We start from the raw sequence: 21,993 nt of genomic DNA, 5'->3' as shown, positions 1-21,993 counted from the left end.
GACCTCATCACATGCTCCCCTTACATCTGAAGACCTTTGTGTGACGTGACGTTCGGCCTGCAGCCCACTTCAGTCTGTACAAAGCTGTTGGCTGGCGATGAAGCAGAACACATACTGTGAACATGCAGCCTCTCTGGAGCCGGCGGATCATGTAGCAGCCAGACAGGCTTCATGATGGGCCGGGGGAGCAGCCTAATGTAAATGGTTAGCGAAGGGACAAACCATCACTCACTCCTGCTCTTTCCTTATCCTTTTTCATTTCCCAAAGGAGTGTGCATTCCGCTCCTAGCAAGTTTTCCCCTTTTTACTGAGAAAGTAGGAAGAGTGAGTGAAAAAGAATCCAGGAGAGAATGTTCTGGTACTCAGTCCAAGATATGTATGTCTTTATATATATACTGTACATCCCACAGCACTTCACAGGTAGTCTACATCAAATAGGGCCCATGAACAATGAAAAGAAAGCGTGGGCAGGCGTCGAAGGCAGTTTCTTTCTCCGTTGATGTCTGAGTGCAGGCCTCTCTCTCTCTCTCTCTCTCTCTCTCTCTCTCGACACACACAAGATGTACGGTGCACACTAGTGTTGTCATGATAACTGGAATTTCAATTCTACTTTGACACCGTTGCAGAAAATTGAATTCAGTAAACATTCAAAGTAAACTCCAGAGGGCGTAAACATGTGGATTGGAATAGTTAAAAGAAGAAGAAGAAGAAGAAGAAGAAGGAGGATTGGAGTAGACGGAGGTGCCGTCTGGCTCTTGACAGCGGACTGCAGCAGTCAGCGCAAAATTCAACCGAGTCAAACAGCTGAAAACATGGCAGCCGTGTCGAACACTCCACCGCGTCTTGAACCGAATCCCAGTCCACCTAAACTTCTTGACAGCTCCTTGAGAATTTAAACTTGAGGGAAATTTATAGTTTCAATTCAAGACTTCATATTTTAATGCTATTTCATCAGTGTAAATCTGCTTTTACTTGAGGAACACTGGTGTACATAATGTTTGTGTAATATATGTGTCTCCTGTAGGTGTGACGGCAGCAGGCAGGCGGTGTACAGGGGTCTCTCTGCGGGCCGGTGTGTGTGTGTGTGTGTGTGTGTGGTCGTGTGTGAGAGAGTGTGTGTGTGAGTGTGTGTGGCATAGCGGCTGAGCATCGTAACGTGATGCCAAGATGCTGCTGTCCCTGGGCATGCTGATGCTGTCGGCCACGCAAATCTACACCATCTTCACCGTGCAGCTCTTCGCCTTCCTCAACCTGCTGCCGGTGGAGGCCGACATCGCCGCCGTGAGTAATTCATACACACACATATAAAGACATTCCTAACGATAATAATAAAACAATATGACTAATTATATATATTTACATACATACAGTGCTTTCAAAAAGTAATCAGCCGACTTAAAATGGATTAAATTGAGATTTTTCTGTCAACAATATACAAAATAGCCCACAAATGTCAAGTGAAAACATGTTTTTAGAATCTTTTGCAAATCTATTAAAAAAATGAAAAAGAAAGAAACAGTCAGTACTTCTGGATTCAGGAATGTGGATTTTGTGTCTATGTTGGTAAGTTAATTGGTCATCTGACTGTACAGTGGGACAAGTATAGTGTTTTTTTATCCCTTGTGTTTTTTATTAGCTTCACTCTAGTGTTTTCTTATGTTTTTTATTGTTTCAAGTTTGTTTTGTTGCTGTGACAATTGATTTTCCCACCTGGATAATTAAGTCTCTGTCCATCTATCTTGAGTCAATCATCCAGTCACCCACATAAAAAAAAAAATCCTAAATGGAAAGTAACACAATTTTATTTATTTCCCATCTTTCAGTACTCCTTCGACAACAAAACAGGGTACTTCGATGACCTGCCTGCACGGTTCGGCTACCGGCTGCCCAGTGATGGACTGAAGGTGAGTGCGGAGAGGTCAGAAGTCATTCACAGACTAACTAGCAGCCTTAATGACAAGTCCCTACAAATCATTACAAATGCGATATCTGCTTTGACTGTTTACCGACACGTGTCCACTTTACAGCTCCGTTGAGTTAAAGAGTAACCATGAAAACAAGAGCGTGAGAGCGGGCTAAGAGGGTTGTGGAAATGAGTATGAATTAAGAAACGAAAAAATAAATATTGAACTAAAAGTAGGTGTAGTTTTGAAATGTCAAAGAGTTTTCTCACACAGTTATCATTTAATAGGTGAAAGGATGAAAAACTGCAATTCTTATTCTCTTATAGCAAAAAGCCTCAAAATAATAATTTAGCTGAATTTAGTGAAACTATTCCCCAACATTGCTGCTCTGTGCTGGGTTTTCTGACCACTGAGGCTTTGTAATCCGTCCCAGTGTTGTCAGGTTTCTGTACCCCCCCCCCCCCCCCCCCGCCCCCCTCCCTCCACCCCCTGGTTGACCCACACAGCTCACAAACAGTGGGGATGATTCATGTCTGCTATCTAAGCTGGCCATTGTGGCGCTCCCCCCAGTCAAGAGCCTGCTTGTTGTTCTGTGAAGGCTTTTGGCACACACAAGCTAGTGGCTAGCAAAATACTTTGGTGTATTGTACTGTGTGTTTGTGTACGTGTGTGTGTGTGTGTGTGTGTTGGGTCAAGTACTTTCTGAAGTTGAAGTTTGCAGTTAAACATGCAGTGTGTAGTGTTTTTAAGCATCAGTGTGTCCTCAAATTAGTTGTGATACCTTTACCCTAAACAACTGAGACCATGGTCGAGACGATTGATAGCCTCTGTCTGTCGTGAATGGTGACGTTAGTCCTAGTGTTTCTCAAAATTATGACCACATTTCCCATAAACCTTGTGGCCGTTGTCACATTATCAGTTGCTACATGGCCTACTTTCTGTGCGGCGGTAGGTCGTCTGAATTCTATTATACAACGTGAGAAAAAAGATCAGTGGGGGAAGAAGCTATAATCTTACCATCTTTCATTTTGTTGTCACTCCTCCAACATGGTGGCGTGTCCCACATAAACACTGGTGACTCCTCTCCAAGCGTTATGTGACCGGCCTGTATTATAATTTAACAGGTTAGACCAGTTGGCAGGAGGGCGAGCTGAGACCAGAGGGCCAGTACGGTTCACAGGCCTTACAGGCACAATTAGGGCATGTTTCCTGAAAGTGCCAAGTCTCGGTCCTCTTCCAAGTGAACTGCGGTGCGGTTTGATAGGAATGAGAAAATAAACGGAACCAATTACAGGAAACGACCCCAAAACACCAGGTTTTATGGGTATAAAGAGGTGCACATATTCAGCTACAGTATATCTTCATGTGTTGATAACTGGTATGAACACCATAGAAGATAAATCATGGCAAAGAGTGCAGACAAGTCCATCATGCTTAGCCAGAGTTACAGGAACTGGCATCAGATTTAATTTGCTATGTACGCCATGTATCCTCTATGGAAACAAAATTCACTAGAGAAGTTTATCATTCACAATCTCTAAATTATGCAGGATCCAATCTGTAAAAATCGTATTATCACCCAAAGATTTAAGTTGCCTACTATCTTTTATTTTCAGCTATCATTGTATTTTGTAAGAGGGTGTCCCATTTATCAAAAGGTAGATGTCTCGTTTTGGGATGAAACTGCACACATTCAGCGTTCAATCACCTTCAGCCAGCAGGATGTCAGCGGCACTGATGCTACTGCTGCTGCCACCTGCTGTGGCGAACAAAATGTTCTCTGTGTGTGTGTGTGAGTGTGTGTGTGTGTGTGTTCTTGTACTCCTCTTCTTGGGAGAACTAGTCTTCTTGTGAGAACTAGTTTGAGTTTTTGAGAACATTTTTTTTAAGCGAGGGTGGCAGATCCTCACTTTTTCAATGAGGTAGTTTACGGTCGGGGAATGAATGTCGTCAATTGAAGGTCCTCCTTAGTATAGTGAGCCGAACGTGTGTGTGTGTGTGTGTGTGTGTGTGTGTGATTGTATGTCTGTATTACATGTGTGTGTTTGCGTCTGTGTTGGTATGGGTCATGCTAAAGGGTAGGTTGTTGTTTTCTGGGGACTAATGCGTCACCTCAGTCCTGGCAAAGAGCAGGGGTCATGGCACACACGGTCAAGTTGCTCTGTGTGTGTGTGTGTGTGTGTGTGTGTGCGCACATTCATCTTATATAAGACTCTGGGTTATGAAAGCTGAGCAATGGCTTATTCTCTCCGTCACCCCCTCTCTCCCTTTCTCATATTCTCATCTAATCTCCTATTCCCTTTTTCCATCTCTGCGTCCCCTGCTGCTTTCTCTGTCTTCTTTTCTCTCTCCCCTCCCCGCCTCTCTTCTTTTTTTCCCTTCCCTTTCTCTCCATCTGGACCGCAGCCCAGGCTTTTTTCACCCAGTCTTCTGCGTCGGCTGCCAGTGTCTGGCCAGGGCAGCGAGGCCATGTGCCGTGCAGACGTGCTGCCCCAGTCCCTAAGGGCTAAACTCAATCCTTCCACTTTAAACGAACCTTTCCTTACCCCGCCCACGTCTGCGTTTGTCTGGGGTGAAGCTGGCAGGGACATTTTTCAAACAGCTGCTGTGATTTACAGCTGCACTAAGCAAGATTTTTATGTGAAAATGCGCTCATGTTGTCAGCCTAAATCACAAAGTGGGGCTGCAACAGAGAGGGCGTCCCATCTTCCTTAATCGAGACGCCGTAGATTTTCCCTGTTTGCCCAAATTATTATTGTTTAGGTGTTGGCTATGGGCACTGGCACGAAATCTTCTCAACGCCCAGATAGTGACAAATCAAAACTGAAGAGCAAAATACAAACTGCCTCCTAAACGGCAGCGAACAAGCGAGGGTTCATTTCAACAGGATAAATTACTTGTTCTTTCCTACAGCAGTGTCCAGTGGAATCCAGTGGTGAACAGGGGCAATATGCCAGTCTTTGCACTGCATTCATGTTAACTCTCTGAGTGTTGAGCAGTTTCACACATCTTCTATTAAAAAGTGTTACTGTTTACAAATTCCGTTACTATGAGAGTTTGGAGCAAATTGTAGGATGTTAAGATCCATTTTCGTTTTCACAATGTGAGACTACCGGATTGAGTACACTGCTGCTGGTCTGTGCATCGCCACGACAAACATGACGTGATGTCCACATTAGGTGCAGTGTTAAGGATGGATATAGATACATTTCTATACATTGACCAACTTTTGATTTTGTGGTGGCCGTGACAATATTGTGGCCATGTGCCATAGATGAGCCTATGTATGGGGAAACTCTGTTTTCATGTAACATTGATGCAAATGCAGCGTGTCTGATTTTGATTTGACTGAAGAGAGACAGACAGAAAATGAGTGAGGGAGGTTTGATTCTTCAGACTCTCCATCTCGCTCTCTTCCCTATTGATTTCATCTGTTTGTTCCTGACACATCTGATAAGTACTGATGAGAGCAAACAGAAGGAGGAGAGGAAATTTTTGGAAGCAAATATAGAACAACCTATTTCTAGGGAATGTTTTTGTTTTGACAAATCTTCCCGGCTTCAGACTAGCAATTGAAGAGTTTGGCTCCCAGATGACAAATCCACCATTTGGGGAAAAGAATGCGATGCGTTCACAAAAATGAAACGGATTATGGGAACTTTTTGAAAGACAATAGGTAACTGAAGTGGCTGACAGAATGAAAACTAGGATTAGGCCATGTATTGGTTTACAGTAATGTATCTCAGAGTTTCTCCTAATGAATAGTCGGGCGGGACACCCTGCTTTAAGGAACTACTAACCCACCAAACCCCCATTAAATGCTGTTTCAGAGGCTTTTCCACCCTGCCAAGAATATACATTTCTGGTGGGAAACACTTGATACTTTTTTATTTCTGGTATAAATATGGTTCAATTTAAAGATAGTGAATATTTGCATAAGATATTGTCTATCGGTGACGTCAGTCTAAAAATAATATTGGTTGAACCCCAATGACAACACTTTTACAGACTGGATCTTCTAGATTATCAGAGATACTGAAGTTACATAATTAAGCAGATCCAATCATGTAACTTACTTAATACAGTAATGTATTTCAGTTTGGAATAGAACTAATTTGTGGAGTCATTATACATACTAGTGCAGTGCCTGTTCGCCCCGCTGCTGCACAGAGCACTCTTCACCCCGCCCCACTGCTGCACAGAGCACTGTTCTCTTGTTTATCCAAAGTTTATTAATATTGAACGTGTCGTGTGTCCAAATTGCACCAAATCCGACACTGCACGTCCTTGGGTCCCCAGCAATACACCCGCCAAGTGTGAAGTAGATCGGACGAACGGTTCTCGAGATATGCGAAGGACACACTTACAGAGATTCCTTGCTTTATAGTATGATTCTATAGTCTACACTGTCCCCTTGCACTGTATGTATTGAATGAACAGTGTGTAACATTTTTTTTCCGATCGGGGAGTGAACTCGCTTTAATTGTTGCAGCCACACCACAGCGCGGCTGTGTAACCCCTGGAGCAACTTCTGGCATCACAAGACAGCACAGGCCTGTTTGTCTCCGGTGGATTCTCCACAGGGAGCCAGGCTTCAAACAGAGCCTTGCCTATTTCAACTGACGCAACTGGGCTGTTTACAGCTGAGTCAGGGCCCTAGCAAGGCTGGGTGCAGCCACAGAACATAACAGTTATGCTTTGTTTTATTGCTTTCATGTACATTTCATTCATTTGATTTAGAGATCGAGATGGAGCTGTGTCTGTTAAAGGTTTTATATGAAGGTATTACTGTACCAAAACACCTGAGAACTTGCATGTTGGAATTTACACTCAGAAAATATTCATACACTTGTGTCCCAAATTTGAATTCACAGAAAGGATTTACAGATTTGCAAGTCAATGTTTGAATGAATGGAAAAGAAGCTGCAAACTTGTAAGAGTAACTTATAAGCTTCAACCTCTCAGATGCCGTGTTGCGTGTCACAAATGGTGAATCTGCACACTCTCTCTTTAGTACTAGTGTGCGTGGCATTTATCTACCGGCTATTCCCCTAATCCTCATCCACCAACATACACCATGGTGGGTGGTATCCAATCCTCAAGTATCCTCAAGTATCCCTTCCCAGACTGTAGCTACAGGCTAGCCTATACTTAGAGGAGTGGAAGAGAAAGTGGGCACAAGAAGGAAAAAAAAAATCAAATGCCTGAAACCCAAATGGTGTGTTGGGTGATTTGCTGCAAAAAAGGAACAAGGTTATTTTAACTTTGGTATCGATTGTTGACTCTTGAAACTTTTTATGATGGCACACCAGGTGCGAAAGTCATTGTATGCTTGAGGAATTTTCTGTTTGAAAGATGCTCGTCTGGTCCACAGTGGTATCTAGAGCAAATCCTTCAGAACGTTTAACCTACAAAAGCAAAAATACAATCAAAAATGGAAAATTTGGTACACAAGTGCTTGAAAAGGACACTAGACCAATAGCCGAGCAGCAGGCTTGGGAGTCAAACCAATGTGAATCTTAAAACTACTAAGATATTACTGTGGCAAAACACCTGAGAACTTGCATGTTGGAATTTACAATCACAGAAAATATTCACACACCTCTGTCCTAAATTTGAATTCACAGAACGGATACAGATTTGCAAGTCAATGTTTGAATGAATGGAAAAGAAGCTGCAAACTTGTAAGATTCAACCTCTCAGATGCCGTGTTGCGTGTCACAAATGGTGAATCTGCACACTCTCTCTTTAGTACAAGTGTGTGTGGCATTTATCTACCGGCTATTCCCCTAATCCTCATCTACCAACATACACCATGATGGGTGGTAGTGTAGAAGACTAGAGAACAGCCAGTGAACAAACTAGAAAAGTTGACATTTTATTGAAATTAAGTGCTGCTTGGTGAATCACTTGTATGCTGAATTGTCCAGTGGCTATGTATCATTTGCTGATGAATAGCAAAGTTAAAATGTCAGACTTTTAATTCTCTTCATGAGAATTGGACTTATTGGTCTAGTAGCCTGCCAACTTCTAACAAACCAAATCCAGTATGAATATCTTATGATAAACACTTGAAGATGATAAAACATACCCTACAGAAATTAGGGTTGTATGATGAAAGCTGTATGTTTTTAGATCGGCAGAAACAAACAGGAAACAGCTGCTTTAAACAGCTCTTCTGCTTGATCATGCAATCGCCGTAGGGCCATAACTGTTTCTATTCCATTCATTCAGATATTGACTTGCACATTTGTAAATCCTTTCTGTGAATTCAAATTTAGGACAGAGGCATGTGAATATTTTCTGTGATTGTAAATTCCAACATGCAAGTTCTCAGGTGTTTTGCCACAGTAATATCTTAGTAGTTTTAAGATTCACATTGGTTTGACTCCCAAGCCTGCTGCTCTGCTATTGGTCTAGTGTCCTTTTCAAGCACTTGTGTACCAAATTTTCCATTTTTGATTGTATTTTTGCTTTTGTAGGTTAAACGTTCTGAAGGATTTGCTCTAGATACCACTGTGGACCAGACGAGCATCTTTCAAACAGAAAATTCCTCAAGCATACAATGACTTTCGCACCTGGTGTGCCATCATAAAAAGTTTCAAGAGTCAACAATCGATACCAAAGTTAAAATAACCTTGTTCCTTTTTTGCAGCAAATCACCCAACACACCATTTGGGTTTCAGGCATTTGATTTTTTTTTTCCTTCTTGTGCCCACTTTCTCTTCCACTCCTCTAAGTATAGGCTAGCCTGTAGCTACAGTCTGGGAAGGGATACTTGAGCTTCCTTTGGAAAGTTTTTGTGGTTTGCCTTGCATGGTGCAGCGAAGTTCGGGGTGGACTGTGTTTGACCAGTGCTAAAGGCTCTGAAGTCCACACTCTTACCCTCCCTTCTCTCCATCAAGCTAGTTAAATTACTGAATGATTGGATCTGTAAAAATATAAATCCTCATTTTCCTCTTAACATAAAAGCTCGGTTTCTACATAAGTGCTTGTCCAAAATTGCAAAGTAGATGGTTAAAGCCACAGAACTTCCATGGATAGAACGGTCTTCCACTGTTTGCCATGGTAATTTGGCTAGTACAACATATGGCGACTATGGAATTTTAAGGGTTAGTTGTTATGGTGACAACGCAAGTCTGTCACACTTGCTTGAGAACTGTGCAGATGTGCCTGTTGCACAAGTGCTTAGCAAACTGTCAAAGCTCAACTGAAAGCTAACGTTAGCAACAAGGTTGACGTAGCATTATCAAAGACTGTACTTCTCTCACTAGCTCTTCTAGTCAACATTAGCATATTAGCAATCCATAGCAGCAAAGAGACGGAGAAGCTCCTTTGGTCTTTGCTGCAAAACCTCTTCCCTTAATGACTTGCCATAAGTCGGTTTATACGGAAGCTAGTCCAACGGTTCACATAAAAATGGCCGTTGCTCCGACCATCCAGGAACGTTGATTTGAATGGGAATGACCGTTCTATCCATTCAAGTTCTGTAGTTAAAGCAGATACTACTACTACTACTACTACTACTACTACTACTGCCATTACTACTACTACTACTCCAGAAGGGGCAGAATTGGTTTTCTCCTATTAAGTCGGTAGATCCCAGATTTTTCCCAAAGTTAATTCAAATAGGCTCTACTTGAAGTCCAGATAGGGGAATTCCATTCGAGCAGTTGTAATGTTTTGTTTGTTGGAAGTGCCGGCAGTGTACAAAGAGGAGACAGGAAACAGTCCCTCCGTGTCACATCCTGTCACATGTTGAGCGCAGGACCCAGCCAGACAGCATGACTAAGGAGGTTGTATCCTCCAGGCCAGTATTTCTCCAATGTTTTCATGTCACGGACCCCCATGTAGACACACTTTAGGGCCACGGACACAAGATTTCATCCCAGGGTCCCATATGGGGAGGATTTTGTTGTTGGAGGGTTACTGTTGAATTGTGTAACAGTGAAAATAATAGTGGTGAGAGCGAAACTTAGATTAGAATAGTCAGTTTTATGCATTCTCTAATTGGGATAATTTCTCGTGAATTCTATTATAGAGAAATTAAACTGTTCCTCAGTTTGCTGGGGATCCCCTGGAAACCCTTCAAGGACCCCTGGAGTTACCCAGACCCCCCTTTGAGAACCACTGCTGTAAGCATGTAGGGTTCTCAAAGGGGTTCGGGCCCCATCCAAGGTGCCACAAGCTGATTTTTAGTGGTCACAAGGTGATTTTACAGCATGTGACATAAAAAATTGTGAAATATCGAATAACATATAAGCCATGCCTTAAATAAATGCTTTCCTCTTATGAAATAACAAGCATTACTCAGCCTCTAGACTTCTGCTAATAATCAAGCGAGTGGTCTGCTTAGAAATGCTCATATTCGCATCCATTGTGTACAAATATAAGCAGCGATGACATGTTGACATTTAAGGCAGGAAATGTAGGTTTGTTGCAGTTTCATTGAGTTGAAACACTAAAGTGGTTCCCTAATGCACCAGAAAGAGTCGCTTGACCTCTGGCTGGTTCTGGTAAACATACTGTAATGCCATGATGACATTTTCACGGAGTGGTTACGAAATATTCTTAGCTGGTTTACAGAGAAGAGTGGTGATTCCCGCCAGTGTCCAGACGACTTGCCTACAATTATATGATATGAATGTATCTAGATGGTGTAACATTACCTGCTTTACTCAGCATTTTCTCCTCTCTTGTTACCTCTTTCTCTGCCTCCCTCTCTCCCTCTCTCTCTCTTTCTCAGCCCCTCTCTTTCTCACAATTTCTCTTTGTGTCCATCTTTCTCTTTACAGCTTGTTCTCTGTTCCCTCAATCTGTTTCTCTCCCTCCCCCCCGTCTCTGTTTTTGGATCGCTCAGCATTTTTGCCTCTCAGTCTCTCTCAGATGAACCTGTTTGTTTTCCTCAAAGAAGCATGAGATGTTTTTGGTCTATTAGTCAGTCAGTCGGTCGGTCAGTCAGTCGGTTCCTGGCCCGAGGCCCACTGCTTGATCCTGTGACCAGACACATTTGTGCCCAGTGACCCGAACGATGGCCAGTACTGCTGGAAAATATCACCTCATAGTCCTTTTTTATCATGCTCCAGTATGGAAAATTGAACTTTTATTCAGAGTAGACATCGTTTTTTACAGCCCACATTCCACTTTATTGCTTTTAAATTAGATTTTAGGCATATCGACCTTAATTTATCCGGGACAAGTTGACTTGTTCAGTGCTGCTTTGAAATAAGATATGAAACTTTAATGATCCCTTTGGGGAAATTGGGTACTTTCACACATTCACACTTGGGAGCTGCAGAGTACAACCACAATCCTCCTCCGCTCTTATCTAGAGTGACTTACACTTGGTGCAACAGTAGCATAAGCTTCAGTTCCTGGGTCACAACCAATAGTAAGGAGGTCAAGGGTCAGACTCATATTGCTCTGATGATAGATGTAGCAAATATTGTGATAATAGAATTAGGGCTGGGCAATATGGTTAAAATCAATATCAAGATAATCATAAGTAAAAAATTTTATATAACAATTTGGCTCACATATGCAAAATCACGTGTTAAGTAATCAAATTAATGTTCATCCCACTGAACTGAATAGTTATGTTAAATTTGCAAGTAATATTCCTACCATACCTCAATTTTTGAATACAATTTGCTTGTTATCATCAGTTTAGACAGCCATACCATCACAATGATTCCACTGAAAGACATAAATGATAATATCGAACTATCGCCCAGCAAATAGACTGTTCTTGTATGATAAAAAAGTGTAGAGTGTAGAAACAGTAGCCATGGTAAAAGGTAATGCATCTGTCCATCCATCTGTCTGTAAGCAAGCTTTGTGCCATTTGCTTTTTCATCTCCTTTGCAGTCAATATGTAATCTCTCCGGTGTGCCTGTCAAACCCCAAACTCTTTGCCTACTTGGTGTTGTGGTCATTTATGAGGCAGAAGCAGTGAATTTCAACAGGGCTTTAAACGGGTTGTAATGGGGAACCTTAGCATCAATGAATCTGACTGTGGAGTCACACAGGCTTTAATCTGCTTACAGGAAGCCCCAGCCGGACTGGAGCAGGTTAATAATTCCTCTGTTTCTCCCCTTCTAAACCCAGGGCAAAGCCGAAAACAGGCCCTATAGTGAGGTTTTTAATGACAGGATTAAGTGTGATCACCGTGCAATAATGTGGAATAGTCCAACAGAGACGCCGACCCCCCCCCCTTGAATTCTGCAACAATGGGAAAATCCCAGTGAGCCGCTCTGAGTTTGTTAGCTCGCACACACTCTCTCTTTATAGTTGTTTGTTGTTCAAAGGGTAGAGCAAGGCATTAACGATTAGGGTTTCCATTACTATTGGGGTCACCCATATTAAAACTATATGCACTTGTGGTACTGTAGTAATTAAAAGTGTGTATGGCATGCTTTTATTTCTCTCTCTCTCTCTCTCTCTCTCTCTCTCTCTCTCTCTCTCTCTCTCTCTCTCTCTCTCTCTCTCTCTCTCTCTCTCTCTCTCCCTCTCTCAGAAACTCACCATTGTGTAATTGTACAAAGGGGTTATGACGTAATGTGTGAGCTGAAATGCTTCCAATTTCAACATCATAAGCTGGGTGAACGATCTGTCCTCACTTTTTTGCGCTTTCTCAAACTTGGCACCCTGGAATTTAACTCGGCATTGTTCTCTTCATTAAAACCAGACGAGCATTTTCAAGGATGCGATTTCTCAGTTTTTCATTTCAGAGTCTCTCTCTTTTTTTCGCCAAGTACCATCATTGTACACTGATTTGTCCTGGTGCTGTTGGTGCAGGAACATATTTGCAGCACATTTAGTGGCATAAATTCATACTGGCACATATGGCACGAGGACAACAGGACCTCGCATTCAGAGCAAGGGGGCAGTGCAGGACATAAACAGAAGAAGACTAATACAAATTAGTAGATATATACAAAAAAAGCACTCACTCAGTCACTATGTGCATTTGTGCAGCAGGGTGCAGTCCAGCAGTACAAAGGACATAGCATGAGATAGTAGTACTAGCTGGGATGGTAATGGAAGAAATAAGTTCAGAGTCTTGTGGAGAATAGAGACAGTTTGTGAGTTGAAATGAATGCAGTGTACATAGACTTGTGCAGGAAACGCATTACATTCCTATCTACATCTCCCTTCAGTGTAAATGTGTCTGCAGATTTTCCAGGATCCCCCCCCCCCCCCCGCTCCCCCTCCTTCCCCAAAATATTTCCTGTTTTTCACCCTGGTCTCGTCCCTGCGTTCTGCAGTGCTGGAGCCCTGGTATTCGGCCAACAGAGGGCGCTCTCGCCGCTGCTTTTGAAGCCCGCTGGAATGTGAGGCAGTGGCACAGTGATGTCATTGGCCGGCAAGGCAGGGCCAACGCTCTTGACAAAGGCACCCAGAGGTGCAGGGAGGGGAGGGAGGGGTTTTCTACACGTCCGTCTCCTCCCTGACGCGGGATTTACCGAGGGAACTCCCTGCCTGAACTTATGTTTAATTGTTTAATGTTGAAGTATAACACCAAGGAGCACATTCAGTCAGCAGTTTCACCCCCCCCCTCCCCCTCCCCCCTACTGAGGAGACATGGTACGATCCGGGGGGTTTATAAGTGAATGTGATGTGTCACTGTGGGCTTCAGCATTTCCATGTGGGGTTCAGCTGCCGTTTGGGAGTCACGATAAACGTGGCGACCGGCAAGAAGGGCTTCTTCTTTAACTGCTTCTTCTTCTTTAAGCTCATATACACTCAAAGAAAATCTGTTTGCTGCTACCTGACACCAGCCTTGGGTGTGTGTGTGTGTGTGTGTGTGTGAGAGAGAGGGAGAGAGCCAAAAAGTGCTGACTCTCCTTGCTGTGTGGGCTGGGTCTTTTAAAGTGCTGGCTTTAAGAGAGATGGAAAGAGAGAGAGACAGAAGAAGAAGAGGGTGAACTCATCACTGCTACAGCTGAGTGAGGCAGCACAGTCCCAGAGTCCCATAGCAGTCCACACTTCCCGTCTACCACCCTGCCTCTGACACACACACACACACACACACACACACACACACACACACACACACACACAGTGGTGTTAGTTACATTTAGAAGTGTATAATATCACATCCCTCCTTGCCATCTCTCTCTGTCTCCTTTTCTTCTTCATCTTTCTCTTCTGCCTCTTTGCTCTCTCTCTCTCTCCTCACTTGCCTCTCTTTGTCTCTGCCTGTCTCTATTTTTGTCTCTCCATCTGTCTTTCCATGTTTTTCTCTCTTTTGTCTCTGTTTCTGTTTTTTCTTGCTCTCTTTGTCTCCATATTTGTCTCTTTTGTCTGTCTGCTTCCCTGTGTCTGTCTCTCTATTTTCTACCCCTCTCTCTCTCTCTCTCTCTCTCTCTCTCTCTCTCTCTCTCTCTCTCTCTCTCTCTCGCTCTCGCTCTCTCTCTTTTTCATCAGTCACTTCAATCGCTGTTGGAAACAACTAAGACTAAGTAAGACAGGAAGCAGGGGAGAGAGAGGGGGGAAAAAAGGGTCAGAGTTTTTCAGGACGAGTGAGCCTGACAAAGTGAGCGCAACAGCATCCTTGAAATCTGTTGGACCCTGTATTACATACACACACACACACACACACACACTCATTGTTCTTTGTATCTCAGTAAGATCCTCCGTTCCAGTGGAAAGTTCTCAATTCATTATGCATTCGCCACCATAATAAATTTATATTTGATGTGCCAGTGTTACATCTGGGGCCGCAGTAGAATTTCTTTTGAACATCTTGTTTTATTCTCCTTTTAAGTTTGTTTTTCTTCATCTGTGGCTGTGACGAGGCTATCCGTTATTAATCTGAAGGCAGCAGGAAGGTTTCACCAGCCTGGTGTTTTGCCGGCCTGGTTCACTGGTAAACAGGCTTCCTGTGCAGGTCTGGAAAATATGGAAAATCAGTTTGACCATTTCCAGGTCTTGAAAACGGGGAATTGGTCACAAAATGTTGGGGAAGCATGGACAAATCTTGTTCTTGTGCTAGATTTAGTTGTCAGTAATATAATCATGATTATGAGTAAGTGATCACAATTATTAGTCTTGATTTGTTGAAAAAAAAACAACATCTTGACCATTACAGGGTTTCAATATTGCTAATTTATCTGTATTTTACTACTTGTGTGTGTAAACGAATATCGCAATATAAGGTTATACATGATTGACTGTGCTGTCTTAGATAATATTTGAAGAGTTTATTTATGAAACACTAAATATCCGTTTTGAAAAAAAAAAAAAAAATTTTAGCTGAAGTTAATCATTGGTCACCTCTGAAATAGAAATAAAATAAAAGTATTCTCATTTTGTTAACCAAGGACTTGTCTGCTATTCTTTACAAAAGTACCATATGCAGTATTTGAATAGTGGAGTCAGTCAATTTATTAGCCTGGCTGCAGACTCCTGAATCGCGACCCGCCCACTCTTCAGAGTTGGTCTAACGATTCAGAGTCTGGTGTTGCTCTATTCAACTGCGATTTCTCGATCGGAAAAATGATCGGGCCAATCAGCGCCTTTGTGGGCGGGACTAAAGTCTGAACCGTTCGTGCAACGATTTTTCATTGCTGTTTCGGCAGAATAATATTTGTTGAAATCATTCCTGAACCAAAATATTGTCTTTGCAAAGATGATATTTTTGTCAAAAACGACCAGGCAATCTCAATCTCAGACTGAATAATGGAATGGGAACAAAATGGCCATTCGGTCTGAATATCAAGCTCTCATTTTAAAAGACTAGGTGTTGCTTTTTTCAAATGGTGGATTTCTCATTTTGGAGCAACACTCTTCATTTGTTTCTCATGTGTTTGCCACTATGCCATAAATGTGATGTGGTTATAAAATGTGGTGTCTAATAATGATGTCGTCTCCACAGGGCTTCCTGATTGGTGCGCGGCCAGAGAATGCGTGCGAGCCCATCGAGCCGCCGCCCCCGAGGGACAACCTGACGGGCGCCTTCATCGTCCTCATCAAGCGCTTCGACTGCAACTTCGACATCAAGGTACAGCGGGGGGTTCGTGTTTTCCACACTCTAATTGTCTCTTTCTGGTTTAAGCCAATGATGCCACTGCAGCATTGCAGCAGCAGCATGACTATTATACTCCAATCTGATTAGCGCTTGTTTGGTGAAGCAAGTACAACATAGAGCTAATTACAAATGGGTCACCTCATCAACACGCTGTGCAAGCTGCATTTCAAACTTTACCTCTGTATTCAGTTTGTGTCGGCAGCGTGACTTGGAAGGGTAACGACTGTCTGAGCGACACGATGTGCAGCATCGTAGGTGCAATGAATTATGGTCGTTGTAGTTCAGTAACAGTCTTTCAGTGCTGGACAGGTTTAAGTCTTTGTAAAAACTACATCACCAGAAACACCAGGTGTCAATGCCATCTTAGTGCATCACAACACCCAACATTGATCTGAAATAGAAACTTACTTCAGCAGCTGTTAATTTATCTGGGCGGGCTGCCAGTATATTAATATTACATGGGAAACACTTCGGTCTGTTGCACCACACTGCGTCTCCGTCAGTAGATGGCGGTTTAGGGTTAGCTTGACTGAGGCTGTCAGATCAGCTGGTTGACACAGGAAAACAGGAAGTGGCCGTTTCCCCAAACACAACTTCCTGTATGAGCAGCCATCCCATTCAGCTCCGCTCTGTTCTCTTCCCTTCCCTTCTCTTTTCTTTTCTTCTCCATCTGCTGATGCAGTTTTGGGCACATCTGTGTTTATCTGTATTTGTAAGTGAGCCTGATTGTCTGTGAGAATGCCAGCTTTTGTGTGTGTGTGTGTGTGTGTGTGTGTGTGGTGCTGGAGTTCGCTGAGAAGTTATGAGTTATGTTTGCCTAATAAGTCCCTGAAGCGGATGAGCGAGAAAGAGAGAGATAGAGAGGGAGAGAGAGACCTGATCTGCACCATTAGGCCATGTGCAACACAGAGAGAAGATCAGGAGAGAAGGGAAGCAGAGAGGGAGATGAAGGCAAGCAGAAGTGTGTGTGTTTGTGTGTGTGTGTGTGTGTGTGTGCGTGTGTGCGTGCTGGGAGTGAAGCCATGCACAAGCAGAGAGGAGCAGAGAGGAAGAGATAGAGGCAAACAGATGAAGATGGAGAAAAAGAGAAGAAAGGCAGATAGTAATGGTGGTTGTGTGTTTAAAGTAAATACAAATGAAGGAAGATGGAGAGCAAAATGATTAGAGAAATGGATTTGATCACACACACACACACACACACACACACACACACACCACACCACATCTCCTGCCTCTCTGAAGATCTGACAGCTTTCATTTAAACATCCAAGCCGCTGAAAAATGCAAGAATAATGCCGCTTTCACGTGATATCGTATTTACCGTAAATAAAAGCTGCCAAATGGGAGGGCAAGATGACGTCATATCTTAATTTGCATATAAATGGCATTTGCCATACCAATTTCAAGGTACATTTTGAGACTTTCTCAGAACCTGCAGACACCCTGAATTGTTGCCAAATACTTGGAATACTGGGAGTCAACACATTAACCTTTTTCCCTATGGTCCGAAAAACTAGCTAGATGTGTTGGTAGTCGTTTTTAAGAAATAAAGTCGCGCTCTGAAAATTCGCTAAATCCAGCGTCAAAGTTGGCGACGTAAGTAACACAGTGGGAGGTCCCACTTACACAACCAATAAGGTGATGCCAGCTCCTCTTTTTCTCTCCTTAGCGAACTACCGACTTGTGTTATTTATGCGATCTGCCCTCTGCTGGACGCAAAGCAGCATTGAGCCAAAGTCAAATGATTCAAACTGGGTTTTTTTTCCCAGTTGGTTATTCAGTTTCTCATTTTTTTTCACATTGGCGGTAAAGGAAAAGACTTGGGTAGCTGCAAAACCCTGCAGTAGATCTGTTCCTGAACACATCTTAGACCTTCTATTTTTCATGGATTTAGAGAGAAAGAGAAGCAAGAAGAAAGGAGAATGGAAAGAAAGAGAGAAAGATTGAGCGACAGACTGGAGGAGGTGAGGGAAGAGGGAAAGAAAGAAGGCCAGGATTAAAAGAGGGAGGGAAGGAGAGAGAGAGAGAGAGGATGAGTAATGGGGTGAAAGAGAGGAAAGCATGCAGCTTCTTGGCCTCTCTTTTTCTCTGTCTTTCCATCTCTCCGTCTCTTACTCTCCCTCTGTTTCTGTCTTTTTCAATCTTGCCTATCCTCTCTGTCTCTTACTCTTGCTCTCTTTGTCGCTGTCTCTCACTCATTTACTCTCTCTCTCCTCTCATGTCTCCGTCTCTTTTTCAATCTCTTCTGCCCTCTTTCTCTTCGTTCCCGTCTCCATCTTTTTAAATCTCTCTCTCTCTCTCTCTCTCTCTCTCTCTCTCTCTCTCTCTCTCTCTCTCTCTCTCTCTCTTCTCTCTCTCTCTGTCTCTCTCTCTCTCTCTCTGGTCCAGCCATGCAGCCTTATAAGGCCTCAATGCATCACATAAACACACACACACACACACACACACACACACACACACACACACACACACATTGACAGACAGGGCAGTGAGGTGTTAGCTGGGCTGGAGTGTAACCAGACTCCCCTCTACATAGCTGTATGTTAGCCAGACACACACACACACACACACACACGCACGCACACACACACACACACACACACACACACACACACACACACACACACACACACACACATCCCCCAGTCGCTCTGATCTACAGTCAGATTTGCCATTTAACCTCCTCCTGTGACCCTCCTCACCCTCCACACCCTGACGTTTTGAATTTTAGTCCCGTTGCTAGTAGGGTTGTCAAAAGTATCGATACTTCGATAAGTATCGATACTAAAAATTTGAAACGGATACAATACTCATTTGCAACAGTATCGATACCAGCAGTGCTTTCTCTTAATGAAAAATCAAACATATTATTTCTCCGCCTCCACTAGCCACACACACACACACACACACACACCCTGCACCGCTGCCCACAGCCCCTCCTCTCACTAGTAGCAGTCAGCTGGGTTGTTGCCTCAGTCAGCAAACGATGCTGCAGAGCGGTGCCGACGAAGGGTAACACGTCAAACTTGGCGAAGCACCTTAAGGACCGACACGCCAGTCTATATAAAGAATTTCGAGAGGTTAGCGAAAGCTCCCGTTTCAACATCACTGAAGCATTAAACATTGATCATAAATGTTAATGTACCCTGCACATCATCCGTTTTAGTTTAGCTACAGAGCTGGCTAACGTTATCAAGTAGGTTTGCCAGATGCCCGGTTTTCGACCGGACTGTCCAGTTTTCAGATGCATTGTCCGGGCCGGTCAGAAGGCTCGACCGGACGTTGAAATGTCCGATTAAAATCATTCTGTCAATAATAATCCACTAACTGTAGCCCTGCTGATCTGTTGCTTCAACAAGCTAAAAGTGTTCTGATAGGCTGATGACTAGAGCAGGGTAATCTGCTGTGTAAGTGCAAAGTTTTGAATGAGTTTTATCGGGCTACGTTATGGAGAAGCCTGCGTCTGTCTGTCTGTCTGTCTGTCCGTCCGTCTGTCTCGTTTGCACCGGGATTTCCCGCTGCGTTGTTGATATTAAGGGACTAGTTTGGGTCTCTGTGTCTGTGTTTTTTTGCTTAGTTGCTTACAGTCTGTGCTGCAGAGGCCAGGAGGCAATATGATGTTTCACATGCTTGTGCAGTATAAGCTCACTCCCCTCAATAAAAAAGAGCAAATCATGACGGCGATCGACACCTGTCAATCAAAAATGTGTTGTTTGATCTCAGACAACTTTAACATTTTGTTTTCATGTTAAAATTATATTTTAACATGAAAACAAAAGATTGAAAATTATTTTTTTCCCCCCGTGGTATCGAAAATGGTATCGCATATCGATATTTTCCTGGGTATTGTATCGAAGTTAGAAATTCTAGTAACGTTTCAACATTTGTTCTTCCATCTGTCCCATAAAAGGCTCATTAGCACCATTGTGCATTTCTCTCCAGCAACCATTTGACTTTTTGACCCAACGACTTTCGCTTTTGACATTCATATGCATTTTCAAATTGTTACACTCATTTCACTGAAAATGAGCCACTAACCGACAATAATGCACCCAAATGAGAAGTGATTGGCGGATAACTGCAGGATTAGAGAGACAGGCCTGTGACTAGGAGGCTGTTGGTTTGAATCCCAGACCATCGGGGGAAAATGAATGACAAACGCTCTCTCTGCCCTCACCAGCTACCGTCGAGGTTCCTTTTAGCAAGGCACTTAACCATCCATCAGTAGAGGAGAGTTTCATCAAATTAAAGCAGAATTAAGACCACATTTCCCATAAACCCCGGTTGCTGTTGCAAAGATGATGCTGCTGCTTGTCCTCCATCCCCCTCCCTTGCGTCTCTGTGTTTTGGCTTTACCGGAGAGGATAATCACGTTGGAAGTGATTTGTTTTCAGTGACGTAAATTTTGATTAGAATCGATCGGCATGAAGGCAAAACCTCTGAAAATATTGCCCAGGTTGAAAATAGCCGGAATTATCCTTTAAGTAGACAGCTAAGGACAGGAGGGGCGGGGCCACACTGTATAGGAGGCTGGCTGGAAACCAGACCCCAGCTGAAGAGTGTGTGTGTGTGTGTGTGTGTGTGTGTGTGTGTGTGTGTGTTAGTGAGGGTGTCTCTTTTTTTCTTTCTCCCTCTCTCGTTCTGTATCTCTTTCCAAATCTTTCACTTTCCCCCCTCTCTTTCCTCCCTCCTCCACTCTGTCTCAAATTCTCTCTCTCTCTCTCTTTCTCTCTCTCTCTCTTTCTCTCTCTCTCTCTGTGGGGTCTTGCTGTCATACCTCAGCCTCTGGCTAAATGATTGCTTATATCTAAACACACACACACACACACACACATATACCGTCACCCCCCCCCCCCTCTCTCTCTCTCTCTCTCTCTCCTCTCTCTCTCTCTCTCTCTCTCTCTCTCTCTCTCTCTCTCTCTCTCTCTCTCTCTCTCTCTCTCTCTCTCTCTCACACACACACAGCTATCCCTCTCTCTGCCTCTCTCCTTTCCCTTTTGCACTCTGCCTCTCTCACTCACACTTTCTCTCTAGCAGCTGTTTTTCTCTCCTCACTCTTTCTGTCACACACACACACATCTATCTTTCTCTTTCTCTGCCTCTCACACACACACACTCACAACTCTCTCTTTCTCCATCTCTCTCTCTCTCTGTTGCACACACTCTGTCTCTCACATACAGCTGTCTGCCTTGCCTCTCACACACACTCTCTCTTTTATAGACACACACACACACACACACACACACGCTCCCTCCCTCCCAGCCGGGCTCAGTTCCCTCCAGAAGCTGCAGGGGAAACAAAGGGATAATAGATTCCATCTTGACTGGAGCGAGGGGTGCAACCTCACCCCCCCCCCCCCACACACACACACACACACACACACACCCCCATCACCCCCAACATGGCCGCCGATCATTCCATTCCATTCCACCGCAGCTTAGCTTAGCATTAGCGTTAGCATCTAGTGAATGAGAGTGGAGCGTTTTAATGGATCCACGGCCGTAATGGGCAATAAAACGGGCGCTCTGCCACTTAACCCTCCGTCAAGTGTTAGCGTCTGCACTCGTGGGTGAGGGATGAGTGGAGGGGCGGAGTGTGTGTGAGAGAGAGAGAGGGAGAGAGAGAAAGAGAGAGAGAGAGAGTGTATGTGTGTGTGTGTGCGCGGTGAGATATGACATGACAAAGAGGAGGTTGAATGTCGGGAGAGAGCGCTTGAGGTGGGGAGGGGTGAAGGGATCAAGTGAAGGGGGTGTTAATGGACACTCGCTCTCTCGCTCTGTGTGTGTGTGTGTGTGTGTGTGAGAGAGAGAGAGAGAGAGAGAGAGGAAAGCATTCCAGCACGGTTGCTCCTTTTAGAACAGAAACGTCCCATGAGAGAAAGAGAGAGAGAGAGAGAGATGGGGTGAGAGAGAGAGAGAAATGGGGGGTTGCACATCCTGTACTGGGACTCTTTGAGGTGGGGTGGGGTGCGGGGAAGGGGGGGTCTCATTGGTAACCCTTCCGACCCCAGCAGTGGGGAGGAAGGAGGGAGGGGAGGGTATCGGTGGAGGGATGTG

General features: G+C 43.8%; 1 protein-coding gene across 1 annotated transcript in view; it reads left to right on the top strand.

The window, feature by feature from the left end:
* Positions 1-21,993, top strand: part of rnf13 (ring finger protein 13) — a 50,493-nt gene that overhangs the window by 3,260 nt on the left and 25,240 nt on the right. Inside the window, exons 2-4 of the mRNA XM_071908068.2 lie at positions 1,025-1,281; positions 1,824-1,904; positions 15,784-15,909. Coding sequence (XP_071764169.1) covers positions 1,168-1,281; positions 1,824-1,904; positions 15,784-15,909 — 321 coding nt within the window. The 5' untranslated portion in view covers positions 1,025-1,167. The remainder of the gene's footprint in view (positions 1-1,024; positions 1,282-1,823; positions 1,905-15,783; positions 15,910-21,993) is intronic.

The sequence above is a fragment of the Centroberyx gerrardi genome, chromosome 9, assembly GCF_048128805.1.
Source record: "Centroberyx gerrardi isolate f3 chromosome 9, fCenGer3.hap1.cur.20231027, whole genome shotgun sequence".
Lineage (NCBI taxonomy): Eukaryota > Metazoa > Chordata > Actinopteri > Beryciformes > Berycidae > Centroberyx > Centroberyx gerrardi.
Note: the sequence above shows the minus strand (reverse complement) of the source record. Positions and strands in the feature narration are given on the sequence as shown.